General features: G+C 50.6%; 6 protein-coding genes across 6 annotated transcripts; 4 read left to right on the top strand and 2 right to left on the bottom strand.

The window, feature by feature from the left end:
* Nucleotides 1-1939: 1939 nt before the first annotated feature.
* Nucleotides 1940-2362, top strand: CGGC5_v000121 (uncharacterized protein; the record flags this gene model as incomplete). Its single annotated transcript, XM_032023316.1, has 2 exons — nt 1940-2089; nt 2141-2362. The coding sequence occupies 2 exons, from the start codon at nt 1940-1942 to the stop codon at nt 2360-2362; spliced, it is 372 nt and encodes a 123-aa protein (XP_031879990.1).
* A 4821-nt stretch (nt 2363-7183) lies between these two features.
* ctnA (Citrinin biosynthesis transcriptional activator mrl3) lies at nt 7184-8789 on the top strand (the record flags this gene model as incomplete). Its single annotated transcript, XM_066150631.1, has 7 exons — nt 7184-7282; nt 7337-7403; nt 7477-7720; nt 7779-7943; nt 8002-8180; nt 8238-8669; nt 8767-8789. 7 exons carry the CDS (start codon nt 7184-7186, stop codon nt 8787-8789), a joined length of 1209 nt encoding a protein of 402 aa, XP_066009705.1.
* Nucleotides 8790-10786: 1997 nt separating this feature from the next.
* On the bottom strand, nt 10787-14583 carry vpr-9 (Minor extracellular protease vpr; the record flags this gene model as incomplete). The annotated part of the gene is made up of 11 exons (XM_032023314.1): nt 10787-11692; nt 11746-11924; nt 11980-12410; nt 12463-12602; nt 12653-12732; nt 12784-12981; nt 13033-13172; nt 13223-13356; nt 13409-13536; nt 13592-14336; nt 14395-14583. The coding sequence occupies 11 exons, from the start codon at nt 14581-14583 to the stop codon at nt 10787-10789; spliced, it is 3270 nt and encodes a 1089-aa protein (XP_031879981.1).
* Nucleotides 14584-18588: 4005 nt separating this feature from the next.
* Nucleotides 18589-19499, top strand: CGGC5_v000118 (uncharacterized protein; the record flags this gene model as incomplete). The annotated part of the gene is made up of 2 exons (XM_032023313.1): nt 18589-18859; nt 18919-19499. The coding sequence occupies 2 exons, from the start codon at nt 18589-18591 to the stop codon at nt 19497-19499; spliced, it is 852 nt and encodes a 283-aa protein (XP_031879983.1).
* Nucleotides 19500-20269: 770 nt separating this feature from the next.
* On the top strand, nt 20270-20683 carry CGGC5_v000117 (uncharacterized protein; the record flags this gene model as incomplete). The annotated part of the gene is made up of 2 exons (XM_032023312.1): nt 20270-20328; nt 20383-20683. 2 exons carry the CDS (start codon nt 20270-20272, stop codon nt 20681-20683), a joined length of 360 nt encoding a protein of 119 aa, XP_031879988.1.
* A 218-nt stretch (nt 20684-20901) lies between these two features.
* Nucleotides 20902-22595, bottom strand: atnN-9 (Aspercryptin biosynthesis cluster-specific transcription regulator atnN; the record flags this gene model as incomplete). Its single annotated transcript, XM_032023310.1, has 2 exons — nt 20902-22420; nt 22492-22595. The coding sequence occupies 2 exons, from the start codon at nt 22593-22595 to the stop codon at nt 20902-20904; spliced, it is 1623 nt and encodes a 540-aa protein (XP_031879930.1).
* Between the last annotated feature and the right edge of the window lie 649 nt (nt 22596-23244).

The raw sequence follows: 23244 nt of genomic DNA, 5'->3' as shown, positions 1-23244 counted from the left end.
CCGGGTCCGGAACAGCGGGGAGTCACCGGCCCCGGAGTACAACGTTGCAGCGCTCGTGGCGGGCCGGCCGTTGTGGAGATTCCGGATCTTAGACCAACCCAAGCTCCTGGCTACTTATATAGCGATGCTATTGGACGGCGCATTGGCCGAGTTCGGGCGCTTTCTCCCCTACTGAGAAATCCTAATCTGGGTGGGCCATCAACTTCCTCAACAGATCAACCCCAGAATCCAGCATCCAGAACTGGCTTGCTAGTATCTTCGTCCCTATCAGGTGGAATGGCTTGTGTCAGTTATTGGGCTTCGGGGCTGGCATCGTAGCCAGGTAATTGACAGCTCCGGAAAGACAGTGCCACTACATCATAGCCTTTGCAAAAAGACGATACGTCCAATCTTCCGAAGACACGAACTCGGCGACACAACCGCTACGGCCTGAAGTTACTTCTTTGCGCTATCATACTACAGCTGTGCGTAGCCAATATAAGGCGCTGGCAGCGATGGGAGCGTGTCATCAGGCAACGCGTCGTAGATGAGGAGGTGATGAAGATCACAACCTCAATCATGCTAAAAGACAGCGTAACGAGCATGCCTTTTCTAGGGTGTGAACTCGCACTTGTGGCTGGCGCTGATGAGAGTCCTGGTGTATGATGATGGCGGCCGCGCACCGCGAAGTAGCTGACACATGGTCCACTGTTATGTTTGTACGTGCGCAATCGGAACCTGGTTGGAAAATTGCATTTGTTCACATGTTGTAAGGTTCAATATAAGACCCAACGGACTGCAGTAAGTATCTATACTGTGTCGCTGAGAGAGGTTGGCGATAAATGGATGCAAGAGAATTGGACTTTCTAAAGGCCAGGCAAGGAGAGTGTCGAGTGTCATGAATTCTGGATGGTTTTGGTCGCCCACGAGGCAAACGCGATTGTGGTCCGAGTAAATTCGCTTTCGGACTCAGGCTACCTATGCCGAGATAATAATAGCTGGAGTGCAGGGCCCGTTACGTCAGTGGTTGCGGGATCTAATAAAACAAGCTTTTTCTCACGGTAGTCTACCGAGTTCGAGAAGGCTGACTTACAAACAGCTCGCCGTGAGCCTGAATCAAGAGCCAGGGCCCATCCGCCTGCAACGGCGTCCAAATCCTACGCGTGTGTCAGGGCATCCCGACAGCGGACAGGCCTCTCAACGTCTTGACAGCTTCGGACAATAAGATGTGAACGAAGTCCGCGCACTCGGGACTGAACTTTGTCATTTTCGCCGGCTTTTGGGGCTGGCAGAGCTGCCCGCATGACCGGTAACGCCCAAAGTAAGGTTTTAAGCTATAGGATTGCTTATTTCCAGACCCAAATGTCAGCAGATCTGCATCACAACTATGCTATTTGAAACGGACCGGACCTTCAAAGAATGTGGGAATCGTTCGTATACATATTACGAGCGAGTCAGGACAATCAGCCGCACCACAAAGCAAGAGCTGCGGCGATCAGCCAAACTTATCCACTTTTCAGGAAGCTAAACCACATAGGGGTCATGTCAACGGACGCAGAATACAGAGAACTACCTGATCATGTGTCTTTCATACTCAATCTTGCAAGAATGTGGTCTTGATAGGAGATGTGCTTCATTAGTCACGAGATAGTATATAGCTGAGAATAGCGTACCAAATCCATCTGACAGAAACGTCGATGTGCGATTTGGTCAAGTGCGGGCACATAGAATTAAGTTACATTAGTGGTCCGCAACCCATATATTTCAGATGATAGCTTGCACTTTATTAAGAAGATCAAAGCTTCGCAAGGGCCCACAGTTCGTGGCATTCGGCAGACCGGCAACTAGGCACGATGGTAAGGTTGACTGTGACTGTCAAGATCACACAAGTCTTGTCATGCCGCTTCATTCACGGGGACTTCAATGGGTTCCACTGTGAAGAAATGGTCCTGGACAACTGATGACCGTTCTTGGTTTTGCCAGCCTCGTTGTGAATTTAAGTCAACTCTTTCCCGCCTCTACTTTGATTGCTCATCTGTACGAGCATCCATCTTTCAACTCAATTCTACAATCCGCATTGAATAGGTCATCAACGAAAGCCTCTTCAGTCGTAAGTTGCTCCTCTGGACTTGTAACCTATGTTGAACTAACCCAAAGATAGATAATGAAGCTGTCACTCATTCTCTCCGGTCTCTATGCTGCTGGCTTCGTCACAGCCATTACGAAGACCTGTCAACCTTTCACCCTGCACTCCAAGGGAACGGCCTGCACAAACGACGCTGGCGCTTGCATCATGGGCCCATGCAAGGATAAGTTCCTGTGGCTCAGGTGCACTTGCCCCGACGACCACCCTCACGTTGGTTGTACCTCTACTTGCGGTTGAGAGGATTGATCATACTGGCCAAACGCGTTTGAAGGTCAGTCTGGAGCGCTTCAGCAACTTCATCTGACTCGGATGGACAGAAAGAGAATCGAATTGTACAAATGTGGGACGGGGATACTGAACATATTCAAAGGCACGTACATAGGAACGCAATATTAATCAAAGCAACCGAACGTTGCTACCCCTCTTCCACGCCGGAATTTGTCCTCTTGTCCTTTCTCTCACGGCCCTCAGAGTGACAGGAAGAAGTTGCGCTTGAGAAGAAAAGCAGAAGTTGCTTGTCAAATCTGATCCACTCTGTCGTTGTTAACAACGGCGACAAAACCGTAGAAATGGGTACTCAAACTCCCGGTGCCTAGCCAAAGATTTTAATGTCCCTTATGAGATATCAGTATAATACACTCGGAGGTCTCGTAGTCGAGTTAACACCATCATGGTGGAGGATAGCCGTTGCTCAAAAGTAAGGTATTGGCAGTGGTCATCCGTTGTTAAGGCTCATGCTTGTAACGAGCGAAAACACTCTGAAATTGAAATTGGCGACAATACAGATCCCCGTCATCCCGATTGTTCCTACCGTCTCTACTCCTTGCCCTCTCCCTATCCCTGTTGCCGTTCGCATTACCTTCGTTGCTGTCATTGTTGTCGTCATTATCATTGTCGTACTTGTTGTTGTCTATACCCACTACCCTCCCGGGCAGCTAGGAATATTCCCTCGGATAGCAAAGCCGTACTCATAAGTCAACACATAGTGAGAGGCAGGGTGACTTGACTAACATGGCTCAGTGAAGGCTTTAACGGGGCGTGTCTCCTCAGTCCATCCTCGTGCTTTGAGTATGATTCGAATCAACAGCTTCATAGTCTCTACTCATCAAGATGCATATTGGAACTCTTCACTGGAGATAATTAGACGACGGAGCACCGAGCGATATAGTTCTCTAGACTCCAATCTAGCAAACAGTGTCTCGTGAGATCAACGTCGTGGATTGATTCATCTCATATATATACCAAACCTATCCATATAAAGCCACCGCTGGGGGACTGCGCAGCGATATCGGTCTTATCAATATCATGGTACACCAATCGACCCGACAGATTTGAAACCATCATCAACTGTGTAGAAGCCTGAGGTCCGTTTACTGGTTAATTACCACTATCATATCGGCGACTCCCCGTCTCGTGCGGGCATTGGCAGGCTGAGCTGCCACCTCGTCACTGGGGCGCAATGTCCAGACCACGAAGACTCCTTCGAGGGAATGAACATCGCTGTTTCTGTATACTTATAAGTCTTATATAAATAACAGATTAATTCATTAGTTTATGAACTCAGAGCTCCCCTAAATGGGTTTTGAACTGCAAGCCAACAGTATGCGTGCGTCGAAATCAATTATGTTCGGTGAGAAACCGAACAGGTACACGCGGAGCCAACTTCAACGCAGACCAACTGGGCCTTCAATTGAATTGATATTGTATTTGATATCTTAGTAAATGCAGCGGCTCATCAACTTCCTGGCCAAGTGCCGGATTATGCAGACATCCGCTAGGCAGCACCGACGTGGTAAGAACCTTCTTCGAAGACTGCACCAATAACAATGATGATTTCGGATTGATCTGATAAACTATCAAGCCGTCGTTCAATCTCGATGCAAGCCATTTCAGGGCACCAAACCAGTTGAACTGGTGGCTGACGACAGCTGTGAGAGAATGCGATTGATCGACGGGATTGCGTATTATTAAGAAACGGGATTGTCAACTATGCCGAAGACAGGAAGATCAGTGACCACGTCATGCTGATGTCCTGAGTTCGGACCACGGGAGGGATCGTGCGAACAAAACTAATGCAGTCTTTCATGTGCCGGTCTCCGACGATGATTTTCGATGGCAAGACCATCGGAAATTGAGACGCAAGTGGAAAGATTCGCCGTCTTCATTTGAAGCATCTGAAAGCCTGCATCTGTCTGGCAGTCAATCGATTTTGAATTCAGATGGCGTGTCACGAGGTGTTCAGGTTATTCTAAAAATACCCTCGGACTTTCCGATAAATTACTTGTCTGGAACTCGCAGTGAGAACATGCCTTGTCGAAACCTGACCTGCCATCCCGGAATATGCCGCGCGAGCTTCAACGTCAAAATAGCTCCATCACAAGAGGTGTCCTCCCCACGGTTCTTGAAATACTTCAACTGGGCCAAATCCTGATGTTCTCAGATCTGCAGGTGCATTCACGAACAAAACATGAAACGGTTTCATTGCCATGTCACCCGAGGCAAAGCCAAAGATCACACTGAAGGAGGACTTTGCTGGCACGGCGGCGGTGTGACCAATGAAGATTTATGAACAAACAGATCGCCCCGTGAAGCTAAAAGTATTGTTTTGCAGATCAAATTATTACATGGAGTCTCTGGCCCATCTAGTAGTCGATGACAACAGCGGAAGTTCTCCGGGAGGAGCACCTGTTACAACACGAGGATTTTGGTCAAGTCAGAAAGTAACGGCATCCGAGACTGGAAAACAATGAATGAATCGGGTCATCTCCTTGAACTATTGATTGGTTGACGTGAACTGAGGATGAACTACATGAATTGGGAAATCGTGTGTTACGACAGACATGATAATCACGGGAAGCCATCACTGTTGCACAATGTTCTAGGGGGGTCGCGATGTGCCGCACGGTAGGGTATGACGGCAAACCTCTTAGCCCCCACCTAGCAACCGCGAAACGTGTTGTGGGTATGAGAATGTGGCTGTGTTGTGATGCTTGCCAATATGGTAATGAATTCCCGATATCCCGAATCGAGATGGATCGACTGAAGCGTCGCAGCCAGCTCCAGAAACGCAGTGCAACCTCGGCCCAGTGCCAAGGCGGGTTGACTTCAGGGTGGACAGCTGGGTTTATCGACCTTACATGTCTACATCCATTCTTAATGGGACACAATCCCGCGTATCTAGGGTCGTAATAAAGATAAACTGAATGCGACATGGTCCAATGAGTAGTTGAAGTAGAGAGGATGCATTCTGACGGCCAGCCCCATCTTCGGCCCACCGATTACCAAACTCGGAATCCGCGGCGGCTACGGAGCTAAGCAGCGCTCTACCCTTGGAGGCTGTCACAGAATCGCGTGTAAACAGCCTAGCTCCAACATCGTCCTATCTCTCGAGTGAGCATGTTTGAGGTGCCCTCGAGGCCTCCATACGTATGGATAAGAGCGTTGAGAGTGGAGTTCATCTACCGCAAACCGGGAAAGATCGGCTTTCTCTCACAGACATCGATTGAGCACTGGCTACCCCGGTCTTCTGGCAGGCCCTCCAGCCAATGGTGATCGGTTTGTTCCTGGTTTGCATTGAAAGCTGCTATGGGGGACCCCTGACAACTTTTGTAAGAAGCTTATTTGGTCCTTCGGGGCCGTGTCTCCATCCGCCAAGGTGTCTCGGAAAATCGTGCCCCGGCCTGCCAGCGGCTTAGGATGACAGGTGACATGATGTCCTTTACCTTCTGTCAACCACACGACTGGAAACGAGCAAGATAATCCTTTGGGTTCCAAGCCTGCCCATAGATGATTCCAGCGGCACGCGGTCAGAATTTGCTGGACCGCCAAAATCTGAAACGTCGCTTGAACCATGGCGCGGTCGATGCTCGGTTTGAATACATTCAGCCCTAACTACGTGCAGATCAACGAGCCTCAAACCGGCTGCTTGGGTCAACAAGTCGAATCTTGGTCAGTAGCTGCACTGTCCTTACTTCCACTATCTGTGCACGCTCTCGTGTGATCCAACTCCGAGGACAATTTCGCTGGCATGCGCAGAGAATCAGTCCAGTATGAGACATTTGCCAAGAATGAGCGCTGCGGTGTCTATATCGCGTATCGTTCTGGGTTTCCATAATCCCTAGGCTTCTATGAGCCCCTTTCAATAGCTGCGACAGCTGCAGATAAATGGCTAACCAACTCGATCTGGACGCTGATGCGACGGCGCGTTGCATTAGCGGCTACCATGAAACGATCGCTTACCTATCGCCCACCTGTTTAGAGGTCGACTTTGGGTTCCTGATCGATAACAATCATGATCTACGGAACATGCGGAGAAGAACAACTTGAGCCCCAAGAGCTTGCGAATCTGAGTAAGATGCCCCTGATTGTGATACAAGGAACCCCAGGCGAGTTCGTCAGGCACCTATAGCGTTATAAGGGGAGCCTAGGCACAGCAATGACTTGCGTCATTTCTTCACCATTCTTTTGTCTCAGTCTGATTCATCTCAACTCGATGGGTTGACACCTTACCACCTTGTCACAAGACGTCAGTTGTCACAGATGACATTTCTGGGCAAGCTCCACCTGCTCTGCCGCCCGCTCCTTTCGGACAACGTCCCCGACTTCAAACTACCGTACCTTACAAAGATAGCGACTTCCTTGCCATATTTCTGCGCATGCATCCCTGGGCCTTCCCGGCCTTCATGAACATGTTTGTTCATCAAGCCCACCCCCGCCCGGCCGTGGTGTGAGACCGGTTTCAACGAGAAATTCCCAGAGACCAGGAAAGCTCATCTGATGTTTCTTCACGTGTAACTAGTATCACAGCGAGGGGTCGAGTATCAACGCCAAATATCCCGCAGCCGGAGCTGGGGAAATCAATCCAAACATGAGTCCCACACGGAAAAGGCGGTGCCGGGACGCGACGCAGGGGCTGATTAGTACTCAACTTCGCTTGCGTGTTTGGCTTTTTCAAAACATGAGCCGCACTTAATATCGACATGTTGGCACATCTCAAAAGCGATTGGGTCTTGGTGGAAGACGTCAGATTCCAAATCCAGCGCACGATATTTTTGCACAATGTCGACCGCCAACAGAGACTCCGAGAGCCCGCAGAACAGCCCGGCGCCCAAGACAGCGAGAGGAGTCATGAACTGCAGGCCGTGTCAGATCCGCAAGGTTGGTGATCATAGTTTGGCTGTTAAGCTTGTTTTCTGATCGACGTGCGGGTAGATCAAGTGTGACAGAGCACTACCTGCCTGCGGAGTCTGCCACCTCTACCAACGGTCTTGCTTCTACGGTATGAAAAGCACCTTTGTCCATTATTCACTAAGCTATTTCATTGATTGTTCTCAATTCTAACCGGAGCTCAGAGGGAGTACCTAAAAAGAGAGGACCAAAGAAGGAGTCGTTGAGTGCACTCATCAAGAGGATCGATGGTCTCGAGGAGCTTCTCAAGTCAGACAAGACGCCGACACCACCAGGGACCGACATCATCAACACAGACTTTGCTGAGCCGCATGTCTTTGGAGGCGGCATCTCTGAGCCCTGCGGATCCGCATCATCGGATATCAGCCCGTTCAGTAATTTTAGAGGCAACAATTTTGAGGCCAGTTCGTGAGTATTTCCCTTCTTAGTTCTATGCTAAGCACTTCACATCCTGACTGACCTTCAGAGACGTTTCGGCAACTATCAATGCTGATGGTCTTGTGGATGTCTACTTCACAAAATTTCATCGCAATCCTTACGACATCCTGGATGAATTCACGACGAGGCAAAGGTTGAAAGCAAATCAACTACCTAGATCAGTCCTATATGCAATTTGCGCTGTAGCCACGGGGTAGGTCATAATGCCATACATGCCAGCTAGGAAGGAGTCCTAACTGACAGCTTCAAAGGTTCTCCGAACGACCTGGGAAAGGGCCAAGCAGTCATGTCTCTGGAGAGACGTACGCGGCATGGGCACAAAGGGAGATTGACCCTTGTGAAGTATCACTTGACTCATGCCAGGCCTTGCTGCTTCTCGTAGCAGCCTTTGCAGCGATGGGGGATGGCAAGAGGGCATATGTTGTTCTATGTAAGCTGCGGATTGATATTAAATGTGTACCGCTCAGTCGCTAACCCAAAATTGAAGCACAAGCAGTCGGTATGGCAATGACACTCGAGCTATACTCTCAGCCTAGCGACGGTGTGCATGATGACCCTACCAAACGGGTCTTTTGGACATGTTACATCATGAACACGTTTGTGTCTACGTGGCTGGAGCGCCCATCGTTAATGGATGATTCGTTGATCAAGGCCGACATTCAATCGTCAAGGCAACCTAGCCACAGCGGTTGGGGAACAAGCAACGATTTCGTCGCAATCCCCAACAACGACTTTCGGAGGTTTTCTGCCAGCCCGAAAGAGCCGATTGACGAAATTCAGAAGCTCGTCTGGATGGCTCAGATTTTGTCAGAAGCGAACAGGTATCTACTTTTGAGCGACACTGCATCGCAAGCAGCATACTGCCAGAGGCACAAGATCCTCCACGACCTGGACGTATGGGCCTCCAGCATCGGATCGAGTACGGATTTACCGACCGAATCTCAGGGAGGACCTGGAATCAATCTCCCGTTTATCTCCCGTCTCGTTGTTCACCTCATCCATTGCCTTATTCATAGGCCCATTCTACCGCTACGCTTGAACGAGCCCTCGGGTGTGAAGATGATACAACACTGGGTAGTTGAAGCTACTGAAACTGCCTTTCGTCATGCAACGGCAATTCTCGAGCTTGTTGGCCAGGCCAGAGAGACAAGCAACATGCCATTACCACCATTCGTTGGTTTTTGCATCTTCACTGCCGCAACAGTGCTCAATTACGGGATTCATTATGCGTCGGAACAGATCCCAGAAGCTTTGGCCGTCAACGTGGCCCCCTTTGCTGGTTCGCCAATCCCAGCAAGCTTCTTCGCTTCATCACGAGATCTCTACAGCCGCTCATTAGATGAGCTTTCTATCCTCAGCGACACATTCACATCAGCACGACTTTACTTGCTGAGACTGGAAGAGCTAAAGTCGGAGCATGTTGCCCTATTGAATGGAAAAGTAGCCGGCTACGTTCCCAGTTTCTCGAATCGATTCTTCCAAAGATATTCGCCGGCATTTTTACGAAGAGTCCAGGGGTTCCAGACAGGAGATTCTACTACGATTCACTCGAAGATGAGACTGTCTCAATCACCGTCTTCTGCCACCCATGAAGAAAGGTTTCCGAGAGAACCCAACTCATCAGTGGCCTGGAATGTACCACTGCCCACTCATACCAGTAGGCCGTCGTTCACGGTACCGCGTACCAACAATATTGGGATTCCAAACACCCACAACCCTGGGCACCATAGGTCTTTCTCGGATAGCTTGTCCATGAGCCAGTCCTATTCATTTGATTCAAACGGCTCATTGTCTCACAAACAATTACCACTGTGGTCGGGATTTCAAGACGCCACCCCGAGACGAGGAGACCCACGCAGCCCAACAATCTTGGGACCTCCAGAACAATTAACATCTCCAATTTGCCAACCAGAGGGTGTGGTAGGAGGTGGCTCAGACCACTGGGGAAACATGAAGAGCTTTCCAGGGGGCGAACAGATTCCATACCAGGTTCTTGGCGGATCTGTTGCAGCGGCCGGTCCAGCCTATCAGCCCCAAGAAGCGCTCGGAAGTTCGTTTGTGCCATTCCAAAATTTCTCTGTACCATAGTTGAAACATCTGTCTGCAATTCAAGATACCTCCAAGCTTCCAATTGTTGAAGTAACCCTACAAAACGGATCGAGATTCATCTGCGACACCGCTAAGCCTATGGTAACCCCAAGTAGGGGACCCCCATCACGGAAAGGAGGAACCGGTCCTGACGTCGTATAACAACTCCACACCTCTTTCGTTTTCGCGATGAGTAAGTCTTTTTGCGATCGCCACATGTGTACAAGCAAGCTTAGCCACGTTTGTTTACTACACGATAAAACAGCGGGCTCCATATAGCGTGGCTTGTCAAGGTCTTGACAGAGATGGGCAAGGGATGTTCCCTGGGACCGATCGTCCTCTAGTACAGCCCTAATCGAATCCTTCTAGAACGCCCAAGTCCGATCTGTTTGAGGTTTATCTGCTGTCCGGCCAATCCGTCGGAGTGACGGTCAGAATATCCTAGGGTGACCCACTTCGTTCTTCTGGACTACTTTCGTGGGGTCCCTGGAATACCCAAGGCCATCCTTGGTCGCTTTTGCGGAAAACCCGAGCACAGAAAGAAACGATAGTTTTATATACGACAAGGTTAGACATCATTTCAAATAGTTGGCCTTTTAGATTGTGCGGTCTGCGTGTTGAGCCACCCTACACTCAAGGCCCTGTCGCAAGACATTGGATGTGGAGATCGGTGGCGCAATATTGCCCTGGTTCAGAAGGAATAATGATTTCACGACATGATAAAATGAGAAAATTGTGAGCTTATATATAACAAAGTACCTCGTGGTTCGAGAAAGATTACATCCAGCCTGACATAAACATATACATGAATAAGCTTGTCCGCGAAACAAATCAAGAGCGTCCAACAATAGGAGTCGAAAGGGTACCTGCGGAGCGCTCAACTGGTAGCAGTGAACTGCTTCTAGACAACAAGAGACTTGATACATCCACGCCGAAGGGATCGGGTGCTCAAGACAAGGATGCAGTCGCCACGGCGGTTGAGAATGTGGTGGGCACTGCTGTTATCTCCGTCGCTCCGGCCGAAGTGGTGGCAGTGGCACAATTAGGGTTCTCTCGAGGGCCAACAGTCAATGTGACTGTTTGGCAGCCATCCAATGGCTCAGTGCCATGGCGGAGCAGACCGCTTCCACTGTCGCAAACATACAGTGCCTTCTTACCGTTAGACTCGCACTGCAAAGCGCCATCTACAACGGCACATTCAAGGAACGAGTAGGCTCCGGACACTCTACCCGCTGTGTATGTGTAGATCAAACTGTTGGTGTTGGTATGCACCGAGAAGAACTTGTAAGAAGAGTCGAGCCAGGTCTGAACATGTGTATCACTTGTCAAAGTGAAGTTCAAGGAGGTTTTTGTTCCAGCTAGATCGATGGCAGCAAAATCAGAGTAGAGGTAAAGGTTGTATGGGCCCTCTCCGGAGGCAAGAGACGCTTGAATGCTGACGGGAGTTGCCGTAGCGGCGCAGGGCTCGGGTACGCTGACTGTGGAAGTCGGCACCGGAGTAGCTTCAGCCGTTGTGGGAACGGGGGTCTCGGTGACCGGAGGCTTCTCCCTTGTTACCCGGAACCAGGGGGATACCTTGTACTGCCAGTCGTTGAGATTGTTGGGGTCTCCGAAGGTGCGAAGAGTGCGGCACAGGAGCTTGTATTCGCCAGCAGGGATATCTCCCCCGTGTGCAAACTTGTTCTGTGGCTTGGCGTAGACACCTCCACTGTTGCGAGGATAGTTCTTGAAGGGGAAGCTCGTGATGGTTTCGGAGAGGCCGGAGGGCTCAGTGATGAAGGAGCCGAGGTACTTGTTCTGGCCTGGAACCGGGGGGTAAACCCAGTCTGACTCGTTCCAGTCCCGGGCGACATACTAAACGCATACAATTAGTTTGAGGCAGACCTAATAGAGGGGTCTTTACTTACGTCGAAACTGATTTCTCGAGTGGACCAGAGAACGTTGAAGTAGGGTTGCATGACGTCCCCTCCCTGTTCGAACGTGTAGTTGTGACCCTCTTCCATGAGACCTCCGTATCCGCTGAGAAGCAGAGGAACACCACGTTCCATCTCCCAAATGTCACTGGCATAGATGGATCCCTTGACGCCTGCGAATTAAGTCAGTGAACAGGACCGCAGGGTAGCACGGAGCAGAAGTAGTACCCATGTAAGTGACGCGAACAGCTTCTCCTTGAGATCCTACAATCAGGATAGAGCCACCGTAGACAGGAAGCTTGATAGCCTCAGACGCGGATGGCTCAGAAAATGCGACAGAAAAAGTACCACTTTCTCCTGGCCCCAAGGTTAACTCGGTAGTAGAGAAGTCGACAGTTGCAACATTGGACTCGTCAGTGGCATATGGTGGAGACAGCGAGATCCATGCATCTCCTGCGCCCTTGGAGAAAATTGTGGTCCCAGCCTCATGATAGAACTGATAAGTCACCGACTCATCCCCAGCATTGGTAACCTTGACCTCATGAGTACTTTGAAACTGATCAGTGTCGTTGAGGTTGAGAGTAGCTGGGCTGACCGTAGTCGAGTAACCGACGACTTTGAAGGCGTCGACCAAGCCAGCACCCTGGTGTACAACCGAGCTAATTACCAAGTTAGTTGAAGTTGCCGGATCCACACAGCAGGTGTTCTTACGCCAAAGCATCTGTGCCGTCGTAGTGACGGATAGGTTTGCCACTGGCAACAATCTTTTCGTGGGCCAGCTTGGCTCCTCCGTCACCGAAGGTAGCTTTGCCACCATTGGCGGCAAAGAACAAAGCTGCAACGCCAGCAATCTGGGGTCGGTTAGATTTGAACAACATTCAAACAGATGGTGAAAGTTTACGTAGGGAGTAGCCATGCTTGTGCCGGAAAACGTGGCCCAGCCACCTGAGCCAAGTGGGAAGGTTGAGAAGATAGAGCCGCCTAGGAATATTAGTTGAGGCTTCTTCAAGCAGGTGTTGAACGAGGGCATACCTGGAGCGGAAATTTGAGGAGCCATCCGAGCATCCAATGTCGGACCCCAAGACGTGAATTGGTCGATTCTGCCCCCGGCGAATGATGGCCGATCAATTGCAGCGGGTCTGTTGTCGTTCACGAAGTCGAAAGTAACAGTTTGGTTGTTCTCGTGTTGCCTCACGAGCCAATCTCCGTCCGTGTAGGTGATCAAGCTGTCTGTTACCTGGCGTTAGACGCAGCCTTAACGATATTTCAGCAATGACTTACATCCTTTGGGCTGTTCTTCAGCGTTGTAGCGAACTCGAGCGGGAATCTCCCAATCGGAACCCTCGTAGTTGTAGATCAAGACCCAGTCAACCTTGCCCATTAATCCGCTGTCCGTTCTTTGCCATCCACAATCGGCGCGCCTGAATCTGTCAGCAATATCACTCGAAGCACATGAATCGGAGCTTCTTACGGAATGACCAGAACGTTTGTCTCTGGGATGGCAGAAGGGTATCCGCATGCGGTATGGTCTCGAGGGTCCGAAGGCCACGACGCTTGGAATGAACCATTGACATTCCATTGTACTCCGTTGTCTGCGAGATAGATCTGCGGTTGATGGTGAGGACAATACATCACCGCGCTAAGAGCTTCGACTTACGATCTCTCTGGATTCACCATTGCTGGAGCGCGCAACCAAGGTCCAGGCCACCAGCTCGTCATGTTCGACGCTGCCAACAGTAGTGCTGCCGATGCCGTTGCCACCACTGCTTGTGTACCAAGGTCCATCTCGAGCTTTGTCAGCGTGATGATCTCAGCGTGCTTATAGAGCATGAAAACTTACTAGTTTCACCTGCGTTCCCTGCTGCAATCGACACAAAGGTGCCAGCAGCTTGGATAGCCGTCGCCACCTCAGCAAGAGGAGTATCTGCGAAGCCGCGATTGGATCCAAGAGAAGCACTGACAATATCAGCGCCCTCTTCATGGGCCCGCAGAAAGCCAGCGATGATGACATCCTCGTACGTGCTGCCACCGCATCCAAAGACTTTGTAGGCGCGTAGTTTCGCAGATGGTGCAACGCCCGGGACGAACTCGTTGCTACTAGCAATAATACCAGCAACATGAGTGCCGTGGCCATTGCAATCCATAGGGTCCTCGTCAGGGATGTAGATGTCGCCTGGTACGTAGGCGTCTCCAACGAAGTCGAAGCCGCTCTCAACCTTGAAACCAGAGCCTAAGCCACCACCGAGAGCGGGGTGGTTGTAATCGATTCCAGTGTCAACAACGGCCACGACGACATCTTGGCCGAGATACCCATTAGCATGTGCCAGCCCCACGTTGGTGTCGTTATGGGGGTTCCAGGTGGGAAACTGAGACTCGACAACGGCTTCGCCAGTGACAGGAATGCTGAAGAGAGCAGCTGCCCAGACCTTTTCAACCTCAGGCAAAGCTTGGATGTCTGCGACTGATTCGGCGGAGCCGTTCTTGAGGTCGAACGAAGCGCCATGGAAAAGCTGGGAGTTGAAGCTCACAGCAGGCGAGGCGTCCTTGCCAGATTCCGCCAGGGTGGCGTAGAAGCCTTCCGAATCCTTGAGGTATGGTTAGACGATATTTACAACTACTGTGTGTATGACAAAGAGAACTCACCGGTGTACCGTCACGCTTCCTGAACTTCGCTGAACCGGCCCCGGAGAACTTGACGATGTATCTTCCGCTGTCTCCTGATACTGGAGAAACGGGTCCGAGGATGGTCTCGGGGTCAACGGAAGCGGTCTGCCCAAGGACAAACCCAGAGAAGAGCAGTGAGCTCAAAACGAGTAGCGATCTGAATCCCATGTTGCACAGCCAAGACAAACGAGGCGCCTTGAAAGTCCTTGATGAAGCCTCAAGACCAAAGAAAGTAGAGTCTCTGGAACTCAGCCGGTGGGATATGTGGCATCAATTGGGACCAAACTTGGCCATTAAGTACGTCCATTATGCCAGAAAACGCGGTAATTACTTGTGCAGAACTGTCTGCAGCCAAGAATGTTTGTTCTACTAGCAGATGTTTCCTTTGCTGTAGACATGGCTCAATGCAGGGGAGCTATCGTATTGAGTGGTTCAGTTGCATCGGAGTGGGCTAGATTGAATGTCACTGATTAGATTAGATGGCAGCTTCCTGCTCGGTGTTAGTCGGTGGTGGTTGTTTTTACCGAGGTGGTATCCAAGGGAAGCTCTTGGCAACAACCCGCGCCAATCGTACCAACAGAAAAGACAGGCCCCGAGGCGAGATGTGCCATGTAAGGATCCGAAGCAGGAACAGACGCGGTCGTTATGCCCCATATGGCCAAAGATGGCTCACAAAGCGCGGGATATGAGATGTGAAGTGAACTGACTTTCGGGAAACATTACATCTCTGCGTTCGAAGCCGGGCTGTGCTCCGATGCATCATGCAGGTCCGAACCTGTTTGTTTACTCCCCAGACATTTCCGAATGGAGCTCGGAAGAGAACCGAGAGGCGCTCCATGCTTTTTGCTAACATGATCTTCAGGCAGGATTGGACTCGCTTAATCAACTTTATGAATGCTGCTTATTTCCTCAGGGCTAGAACTTGATATCACTAATCCTCTCCGGCCCCTCTGACCCACCTGAACCATTGCGGACGATATCTGGATAAGCGACATTTCCGTGATGTAGTCGTGCGATTATTTCCGGTACCGAACGCCATTTTCCACCGGGCTCGGAGGATGGCCCACCGGATCCGAGCCGTCTCCGACAGACGGTATGGACCTCAGGATAGCCAGTCTGTATTCATGGAGAATAACGGCGCATAACTTTGCCTCTTACAGGTGTCGGGTGACCCTGTAACTCCCCTACGTAATTACACCCAGAGTCTTTCGCAAAGGAATGCATGGAAGATCTCTAACACCCTCTACGTGCTGCATACCATGGCTGACTTGGTTTTCCTTATGTATGGTGACAGTCTTGAATTTGAGTAAGATGCCGCCATTCACGTTGTAGGAAGCAGTTTAGCCTGTTGGAAATCAGGGTTGCATTATGCATGATCATAGTACCACCCAAGAAGAAAGCCAAGGCCGAAGTGAGGGGACCCTGCATGCCGCGTGATATCCCCATTGTGGTGTGATGAGGGGTAGTGTTATTCCAAGGTCAGGCCGGCGGGAACGGGGTTTTAGACTGTCCGTATCTTGCAATCCTTCGGGTCTTGATGTATCCGATTATTGACCCAACTGTTTCGCAGAGAAGAAAATATCCCGACTGGAGCTATGGAATGGCGCAGTTTGGAAATTTGAGTTCGTTCACCAGTGAGCAATAAGAAAATGATGGAAGGCGGCCGACAAAATTGTCAAGTTTCACACATGAGCCTTATAGGGATTTGTTTCTGATATTCAAGCTCCTTTGACTTGTCTGGATGTGGCCGGTCAACGGGCATTGGTGTCATGTTGTGTGGAATTGTCTTCCAAGGCCATCGTCGCAAAGGTGGCCTGGTAAGTTTTGCTAAACATACTCTAATCCTAGACTAGGAGTCTATCCAAGCCCATGTTTCTACCGACAAGAATTTCCCAGAGATGAAAAGAAGAAAGAGGAAAAAGAAAATGGAAACAACATTGGTTGGCGTCTTCGATACCAAAACTTGCTTGTTTTCGAGAAAGCCCTCTTGCGCCTTCAAACAAACATAAGAAAACCGGGGTTCGGAGCGTACAGGCAATGACCCTCCCCATTCAGGTCAATTAACTCACTTGGAACCCGGATATCGCATTCGCGAGAGTCATGCCAAGGCTTCTGATACTCGGATGGTAAAATCACGTCTTGGTGTTTTGAGTTAAGTCAATGAGGCTCTTGTCTCGTAAAGCATAATCACATGACATCACTCAATTCCGACAGCCAGAGTACTGCGATTGCAGAATTTGGTGAACAAAACATGCGATCAATGATTCAGAGACACCAATTTTGTCATTTGATAATGCATTCTCGCAGATACTCATCACGTAACACAACCGACACATCGGGATGCCAGGTCCTGAGAAGATTCTCAGAAAAACAACGTGCTCAGCCACGTTAGGGGATCGACGGATGCGAAACAGGGCTCGACAGATGAACTTACAGGCACATCATATAGAGAGCAGAAAACTTGAGATGGTGCCACCCAATCATGGATGTCTGACATCAGACCGGTCACTTCATGGTGCCCAGCATTCTCGGTGTTAATGGGTTCATACCGTGGTTGACTCGAGCAGCGACGATCGGATTCGAGTCCGGGTGACAAGTTTGACAAAATCATGCCATTCGGATGACAGAACTTACATCACGTTGATAGGCTGTCACAGGTCAAGTTCGTTCTCGAGATACCGGGCCTGCTCAGATCACGGGAAGGCGTCGTTCCAGTTCCAGACGTGGTGGCGCTAGCAGGCATGATGCCCCTTCGGCAACGAGTAATAAGCTTGTCATTGATAGGCTTCACTCCTTCCACAGCTATTTTCTACTAAATTTACCTGAGACGGGTGCTGACCCCAGTTCCAAGTTGGCGGACGGCAGTCTAGTTCCCGCGGCTAAACGGCCTTTGGTCCACAAATGCGGTTACCAAGGGATCATTTAGACCACGTCAACATCGAAAGAATCGGAGGCTGTTGCCGGCGAAAACCTGCAATGTTGCACCATTCGATCCATGCATTAGATTGCTGCACCTAGTGTAATGAGACAACAGTCGGACAGCTAATGCAGGAGCAGGAGCAAGAGCCAGAACATTGAGAGATGGATGCGGTCTTCTCGCGATGTCCACAACTTCAGGCCACCTGCAGCGCTTAAACTTTAACTCTAAAAACCATCTCAAATCCGATGTCGAGGGTGCTCCTTGAGACGGTCTGGCATGTCCCCGTCTCAAATCGCCGAAACAGGTATTTCACACGATCAATGTCCGCCTCATCCCTTAGCTTCCGTCAGAAGATGTCTGAACTTTTTAGCACGGGCCAAGACAAAACAGTCGAGGCTAACACGGCACCGTTGTTGCGATTACCCCAACCGCTGGCCTCGGCCCCCGTGGAAGGCTAGCCTACCCCGCGGGCACATTTTCGATCTCCGACGTGAGCTTGGCGTGGTGCCAAGTTTTCCATGGAAGCTTTCGAAGCGAATGAGGCAGTGCCTGACCGGTCGGCACAGGCCTGCCGGTGGTCTCCACGTTGGTCCAAATGCTTGGGCTGAGGATCATATTGATCATAAGGCTATATGGAGACGGCTAGTATAGACGAGTCGGCCGGGGATGTATCCTGCACGCTCAGGCTACTTCCTCGTCTGAAATTGTCAGTCCAGTACCGACTCCGAGCCGAGATGGCAGAACTTGCCAACTTGGTGGCAGACTTTGCAGCTGAATGGATGGCAGGATTCAACCTGACACCAGACGAACGCACCCATGCTGTCAATCTGCATTCCTGGAACTTGCACTGCCTATTTTTCCACGGAGTCTCAGATGGGAACTTGGCTGTTCTAGCAGATCCTCGGTTTCACCAATATGATGGTCATGTAAGGGGGATGCCGTAATTTGCCGTAAGGCCAGCACCGTCTTGTAGGGACGCCGTATTGCCAGCATCTAGAGGCCGTCATTATACAAGGCCGCTGTATAAATCATCACATATCCTCTTCTTCCGGCCTTGAAACTTGTCCACCACCTTCACCACAAGCTTTCATGCGCCGGGCGCCTTCACTTCTGTTCACTCCTTATTCCTTTAACTCTGGGTAACCACCTGACATTGACTGTCATCACTTTCTTTCGTTGATCCGAGATCCGATACGCCCGTTTTCTTCCTCTCCTTCAAATTACTCGACACATCCGGCGTCTTTTCCATCACCATGAAGGCAGTTTCCGTTCTCTTCTGGGCCAGCCTTGCCGCTGCTGCCGTCACAGACTCCGGCCTCAACGCCGCCCGCGATGAAGTCGCCCGCGATCTCGATGCAATCACCGAGGGCGCTGCTATCTTTGAGAGAGACGAGGAGGACGTGCTTCCGTTCTCTCTTGCCGCACGGGCCGAGGATGAGGAGGATGGCCTGACTACCCGTGACACCGAGGAGGGTAACCCCTTTGGAGACCTCGTCGCCCGACAGGCGAATGGTACTGCTGGCGGTAAGGAGATTTGTATTGCTTATAATACGCTCATGATAGCCGGCTAACACGTTCCTCAGGGGCTGCCAAGAAGAACAACGGCAAAGACAACAACAACGCCAAGAAGAAGAACAACGCCAACTGCCAGTGCGCAAAGGGAAAGAAGAGAGGCAAAGACGCCAAGGGCAAGTCTTGCAGATGCCGCAACGGAAAGAAGAACAACGCCGCCAAGAACAATGGTAAGAAGAACAACAATAACAACAACAATAACGGCACCGCGACCGACAACGGCAAGAAGAACAACAACGGAAAGAAGAACAACAACGGAAAGAAGAACAACAACGGAAAGAAGAACGATGGCAAGAACAACAACAATGGCAAGGACAACGGCAAGAACAACGGAAAGGCTAACGGCAATGCCAACGCCAACGACGGCAAGGACAACAACAAGGGCAAAGACAACGGGAAGAACAACGGCAAGGATAACGGCAAGGGCAAGGACAACGGCAAGGACAATGGCAAGGGCAAGGGCGCAGCTGGAGGAAACAACAATGGCACCGCTGTCGACAATGGCAAGAAGAACGACGGAAACAAGGACAACGGAGGCAAGAAAGCCAACGCTTCTAGTGGCTCTGCTGCTGCCGCTGCTCGCCTGTTCTAAACATCCGTTGGGGTTGTGTTGACGAAGGTGGAGACACGAGACTTGATCATCAGGTTATTTCAATTGAGCTGAGAAATTGCATCTGAGATTGCAACATTTTCATTCGATATGATGCATCTTACACTTAGGCGTGCTTGACCAGTGAGATTGTGCGCAATGGGAATGGCAGTCTTCAGAATGTCGTCCGAACTGGGTGACTTTCGGGAGAAGATCGGGCCATGGTGAGGTGATACCGACGGGATGACTGGCACTTTCACATGACCGGTGTCAGAACGTCCGTCGATCGTAGCTTCGGACGAAGATGAGCAAGATGTTTGATCAACCAAACTAGCTCATCCCATCGGCTCATAAATCTCCGTCGCCAGAGCGTCACAAAAGCATTGCTTGTGTTGGAAAGCAACGAGTGAGATATGTTTCCTTCAAGTGAATATACGAAGGCAACGTAACATCGTGTGAATGTAAAACTACTTGGTGGTTTCGTGGTTATTTTCTTAGTAAACAATTTTTCAGGTTTGAACAAAGTTGCGGAGTCCGCAGAATGCGCACCGCGAGTCGCGAGTCGCGAGTCGCGATTCGCGATCCCAAACGTCAGAAACACCCTCAAGAACTTTAAGCGGAGACTAAGCCGATCAGACAGGGATGGTCCCCCTAACTCGTCCGGGACAAATAATATTTAAGACGCCGTCGAAAGCGCCCCTTCATGACGGTCATCATCTTGGCAAGTAATAGCAGCCGGTCTGAATACCTAGAAGACTAATACTATTTTGAAAATGAAGTTCTCTATTGTTGCTGTGGCCTTGTCATTTGGCATTGCTTACGCCGCCCCCTTGTAAGTTAATCGCAACGCGTGCACCCCGTCTCTGTGTTCTGACGTGTTACACAGTTCGCGACTGGAAGGTCGGGCTATTGAAGTTGAAACCGTTAGCCACGTCGAGAACAAGACGCCTGCAACCGACGGTGATCCGTACGGTCCATTTAAGTCCAGAAGAGCCGTCGAGGATAAGACACCTGCGTCTGACGGTGACCCATACGGTCCATTTAAATCCAAGAGAGCTGTCGAGGAGGAGGAGGAGAATGAAGCTCGCTCCCTAGACGACGCTTTGGAGGAGAGAGATCCGAAGGACAACCGCAATGGGGCAGCAAGAGCACCAATTTACCATGGTGATCCAGCATTCGGCCAGTAAACAGCTTTTGAGAACAAGTATAAGAAAATTGACGTGGATCACATTGTGGAGCTTAATGCTTGATGATGTGCATTTTTTCTACAACCAGGGCCTTACATGGACTAAACAACATGCGTAAACGAACCCATTATCTATCAGTTACTTATTCCCTCTTGTACAGAGTTCTCTCGCGACAAGACTTTATTAGTTGAATGTGTTATCCCTCGAATTTTAATTGACTAAACGATGCTGAACTTGATACTCTTGTCACTCCACTCTGATGTTGCGGGGTCCCAAAGCTGCCTTTGAAGTGTAACAGTACTGTCATCCCAGACCACGCAGTCCACCACCGGACTTGGCATGTTCATGATTATTCCAGCTGACGCATTGCGCTCAACCCATTCCATGACTACCAAGAACGCCTGTGTATCCAGAAGACCGTCACGTCGCGGATACTGCTTGAATAGCTGAACGACCTCATTTTGCACATCAGGGGCTTTGCACACCCGATACGCGCAAGCCAGAGGCCAGGTTGGACTGTCATCCATTGAAAATACTTCAACATCACCTTCTCCCGCCCTTGGTGGCGGTCGACTGGCCTCGGCGGCAAGGAGTTGCCGACTGAGGGCTACGATGTCGCGAAACGTGGCTGTTATCTTTTCTGCTTCGGTTTCGTCCGTCCAGCTCCCAGTACGCACTCCAGCCCACAGATATAAGTACTGGATCCTCAGACTAAGCGCTCTCAGGTAATAGTTCTCATCGTTAGTGTGAGCTTTTATAGCTAGCGGACGGAAGGCGGCGTCCCATTGGTCGAGATATCGAGTGAAGCTGTGGATATATGCTAAGCTGCCTGGTGCCCCATCCCCTGGTGGAAGCATTGGATGATCCGTCATCGACGAACCCTTGACTTGGAATTTGGTTCGTAAGGGTGCGTGGTGTTCGATATGATGTCTGACGATAGCCCACCAACGGCGTGCGACTTCCAAAGTCTCGAACACAAGGGGCATCTCGTCGATAGCGTACCGGGATTTCCGCCCCCGACAGCACCAGGGTACTCTCTTTTCCGTTTCTTGAGGATGTACACCGTTCAGAGCCCAAGCCTGGTGGCTGAACTTTTGAAAGCTGGACGATATACCGTCTAATAGAGCACTGCGCTCGGCTTCCAAAGATTGGTGGCACTGTTCCAAGATTCGGAAGCCTTGGTTGATGTGGTTCAGCCCGGCAGCCCTGTTCCCCTGAAGGCTCTCGAAAGTGATGAACATGAGACATGCGAGCAACGTCCTCTCGGAAGACATCGGTGATGAGCAGAGCATGTTTAGCGCTTTGCCGTAATGCACGAGGGCGTCTTTGTGGAACTTTCCCTTTCCACATATCCGCTGTTCTCGAGTGTTGCCACCGAGGGCGGCAGCGCCGATTGCTATGGCCAGATGTTTAATGACGGAGTCATCCCAGGAGAGCTGTGGAATGATCTGTGCGACGAAATCCGAACGGAATAAACAGGAGGCTTGTGAGAATGCAAGCCAGTAGTCGAAGTGGTCCTTCTCGAGCTGGTCAGAGAAAGTGAGGGACGCGTAACTTGGCTCCAGGCATAGCTTGTTTTTGGCCTGGCTGACCGCAAGCTTGGGGTAGACGAGACGTTGCGGTGGAGGTTTCGCGAGTGGTTTTGTCTTGGCTGGCGTGTATCCTGTGCAAAAGCCCTGGTACTTCAGGCACGCTAGGCAAGCCGGCTTGGTTTCATCACATTTGAAATGGCGGCGTCTAGGAATTCGGATGCTTAGTACACGCTGTGAAAGTTGACGCACTGGTGTAACGGGAGGAAGTCAAGATACCTGCAAGTAGTACACCCATTCCGCGATTTTGGCTTGCTGGCTCTTGTGAGCCGCGGCCGGTGCTCCAGAGCGAAGCTCATCACGAGCGCGTTGGTTTTGCTCATGTCGGGCCACTGTGAGTCGGATGTTCTGGTGGTCGCACACCACGCAATTTGCGATGTAAGTTGGCTCAGGGTTCTCGATAACATGCAGAGTGGCCGCGGTTCCGCTGGGTGATGATAAAGAGTGAAAGGGACTTTGGTTGTTGGCAGCCTGCGCCTGCGGCTGATCGCGCCTATGTCCCCATCCGGCGATTTGACCCGTGTGTTGACATGATGACCCGCACGTGATGGAGACAAGCGCTAGATCGATTGCAGTGGCACAGTGGTAGGATTAGACCCAGGTCGTCTCTTCAGCCAATGAATTAGCGTAATGGCGGACCTGCTACCCTGGTACCATCCATGAGCTGCTGCCTGGGAGGACCCCTAGGCATCACATTTCGACCACACATCTTCATCAATCCACCTCCAAGTCTCATGGTTCTTCATGTTGCCGCCTGTATTAGATGGTATTCAATCATACCTTCCGGTGGCTCAGCCCTGTGCCTAAAGTGCAGAGAGCTCGTTGGCTGATCTCGGCGGGTTGGCTCGATGCATTGATAAGTGGGCCGAAATCACTGACTACCGTTGCAGTATCTGCAACAAATGCAAGTTGACAGTTGTACATTGCGACAAACAATAGTTATGTCACTCTGACTTGGGAATCACCACTTCT

Source organism: Colletotrichum fructicola, assembly GCF_000319635.2.
Source record: "Colletotrichum fructicola Nara gc5 chromosome Unknown KSG_Nara_v1_contig01, whole genome shotgun sequence".
In the NCBI taxonomy this organism is placed as follows: Eukaryota; Fungi; Ascomycota; class Sordariomycetes; order Glomerellales; family Glomerellaceae; genus Colletotrichum; species Colletotrichum fructicola.
Note: the sequence above shows the minus strand (reverse complement) of the source record. Positions and strands in the feature narration are given on the sequence as shown.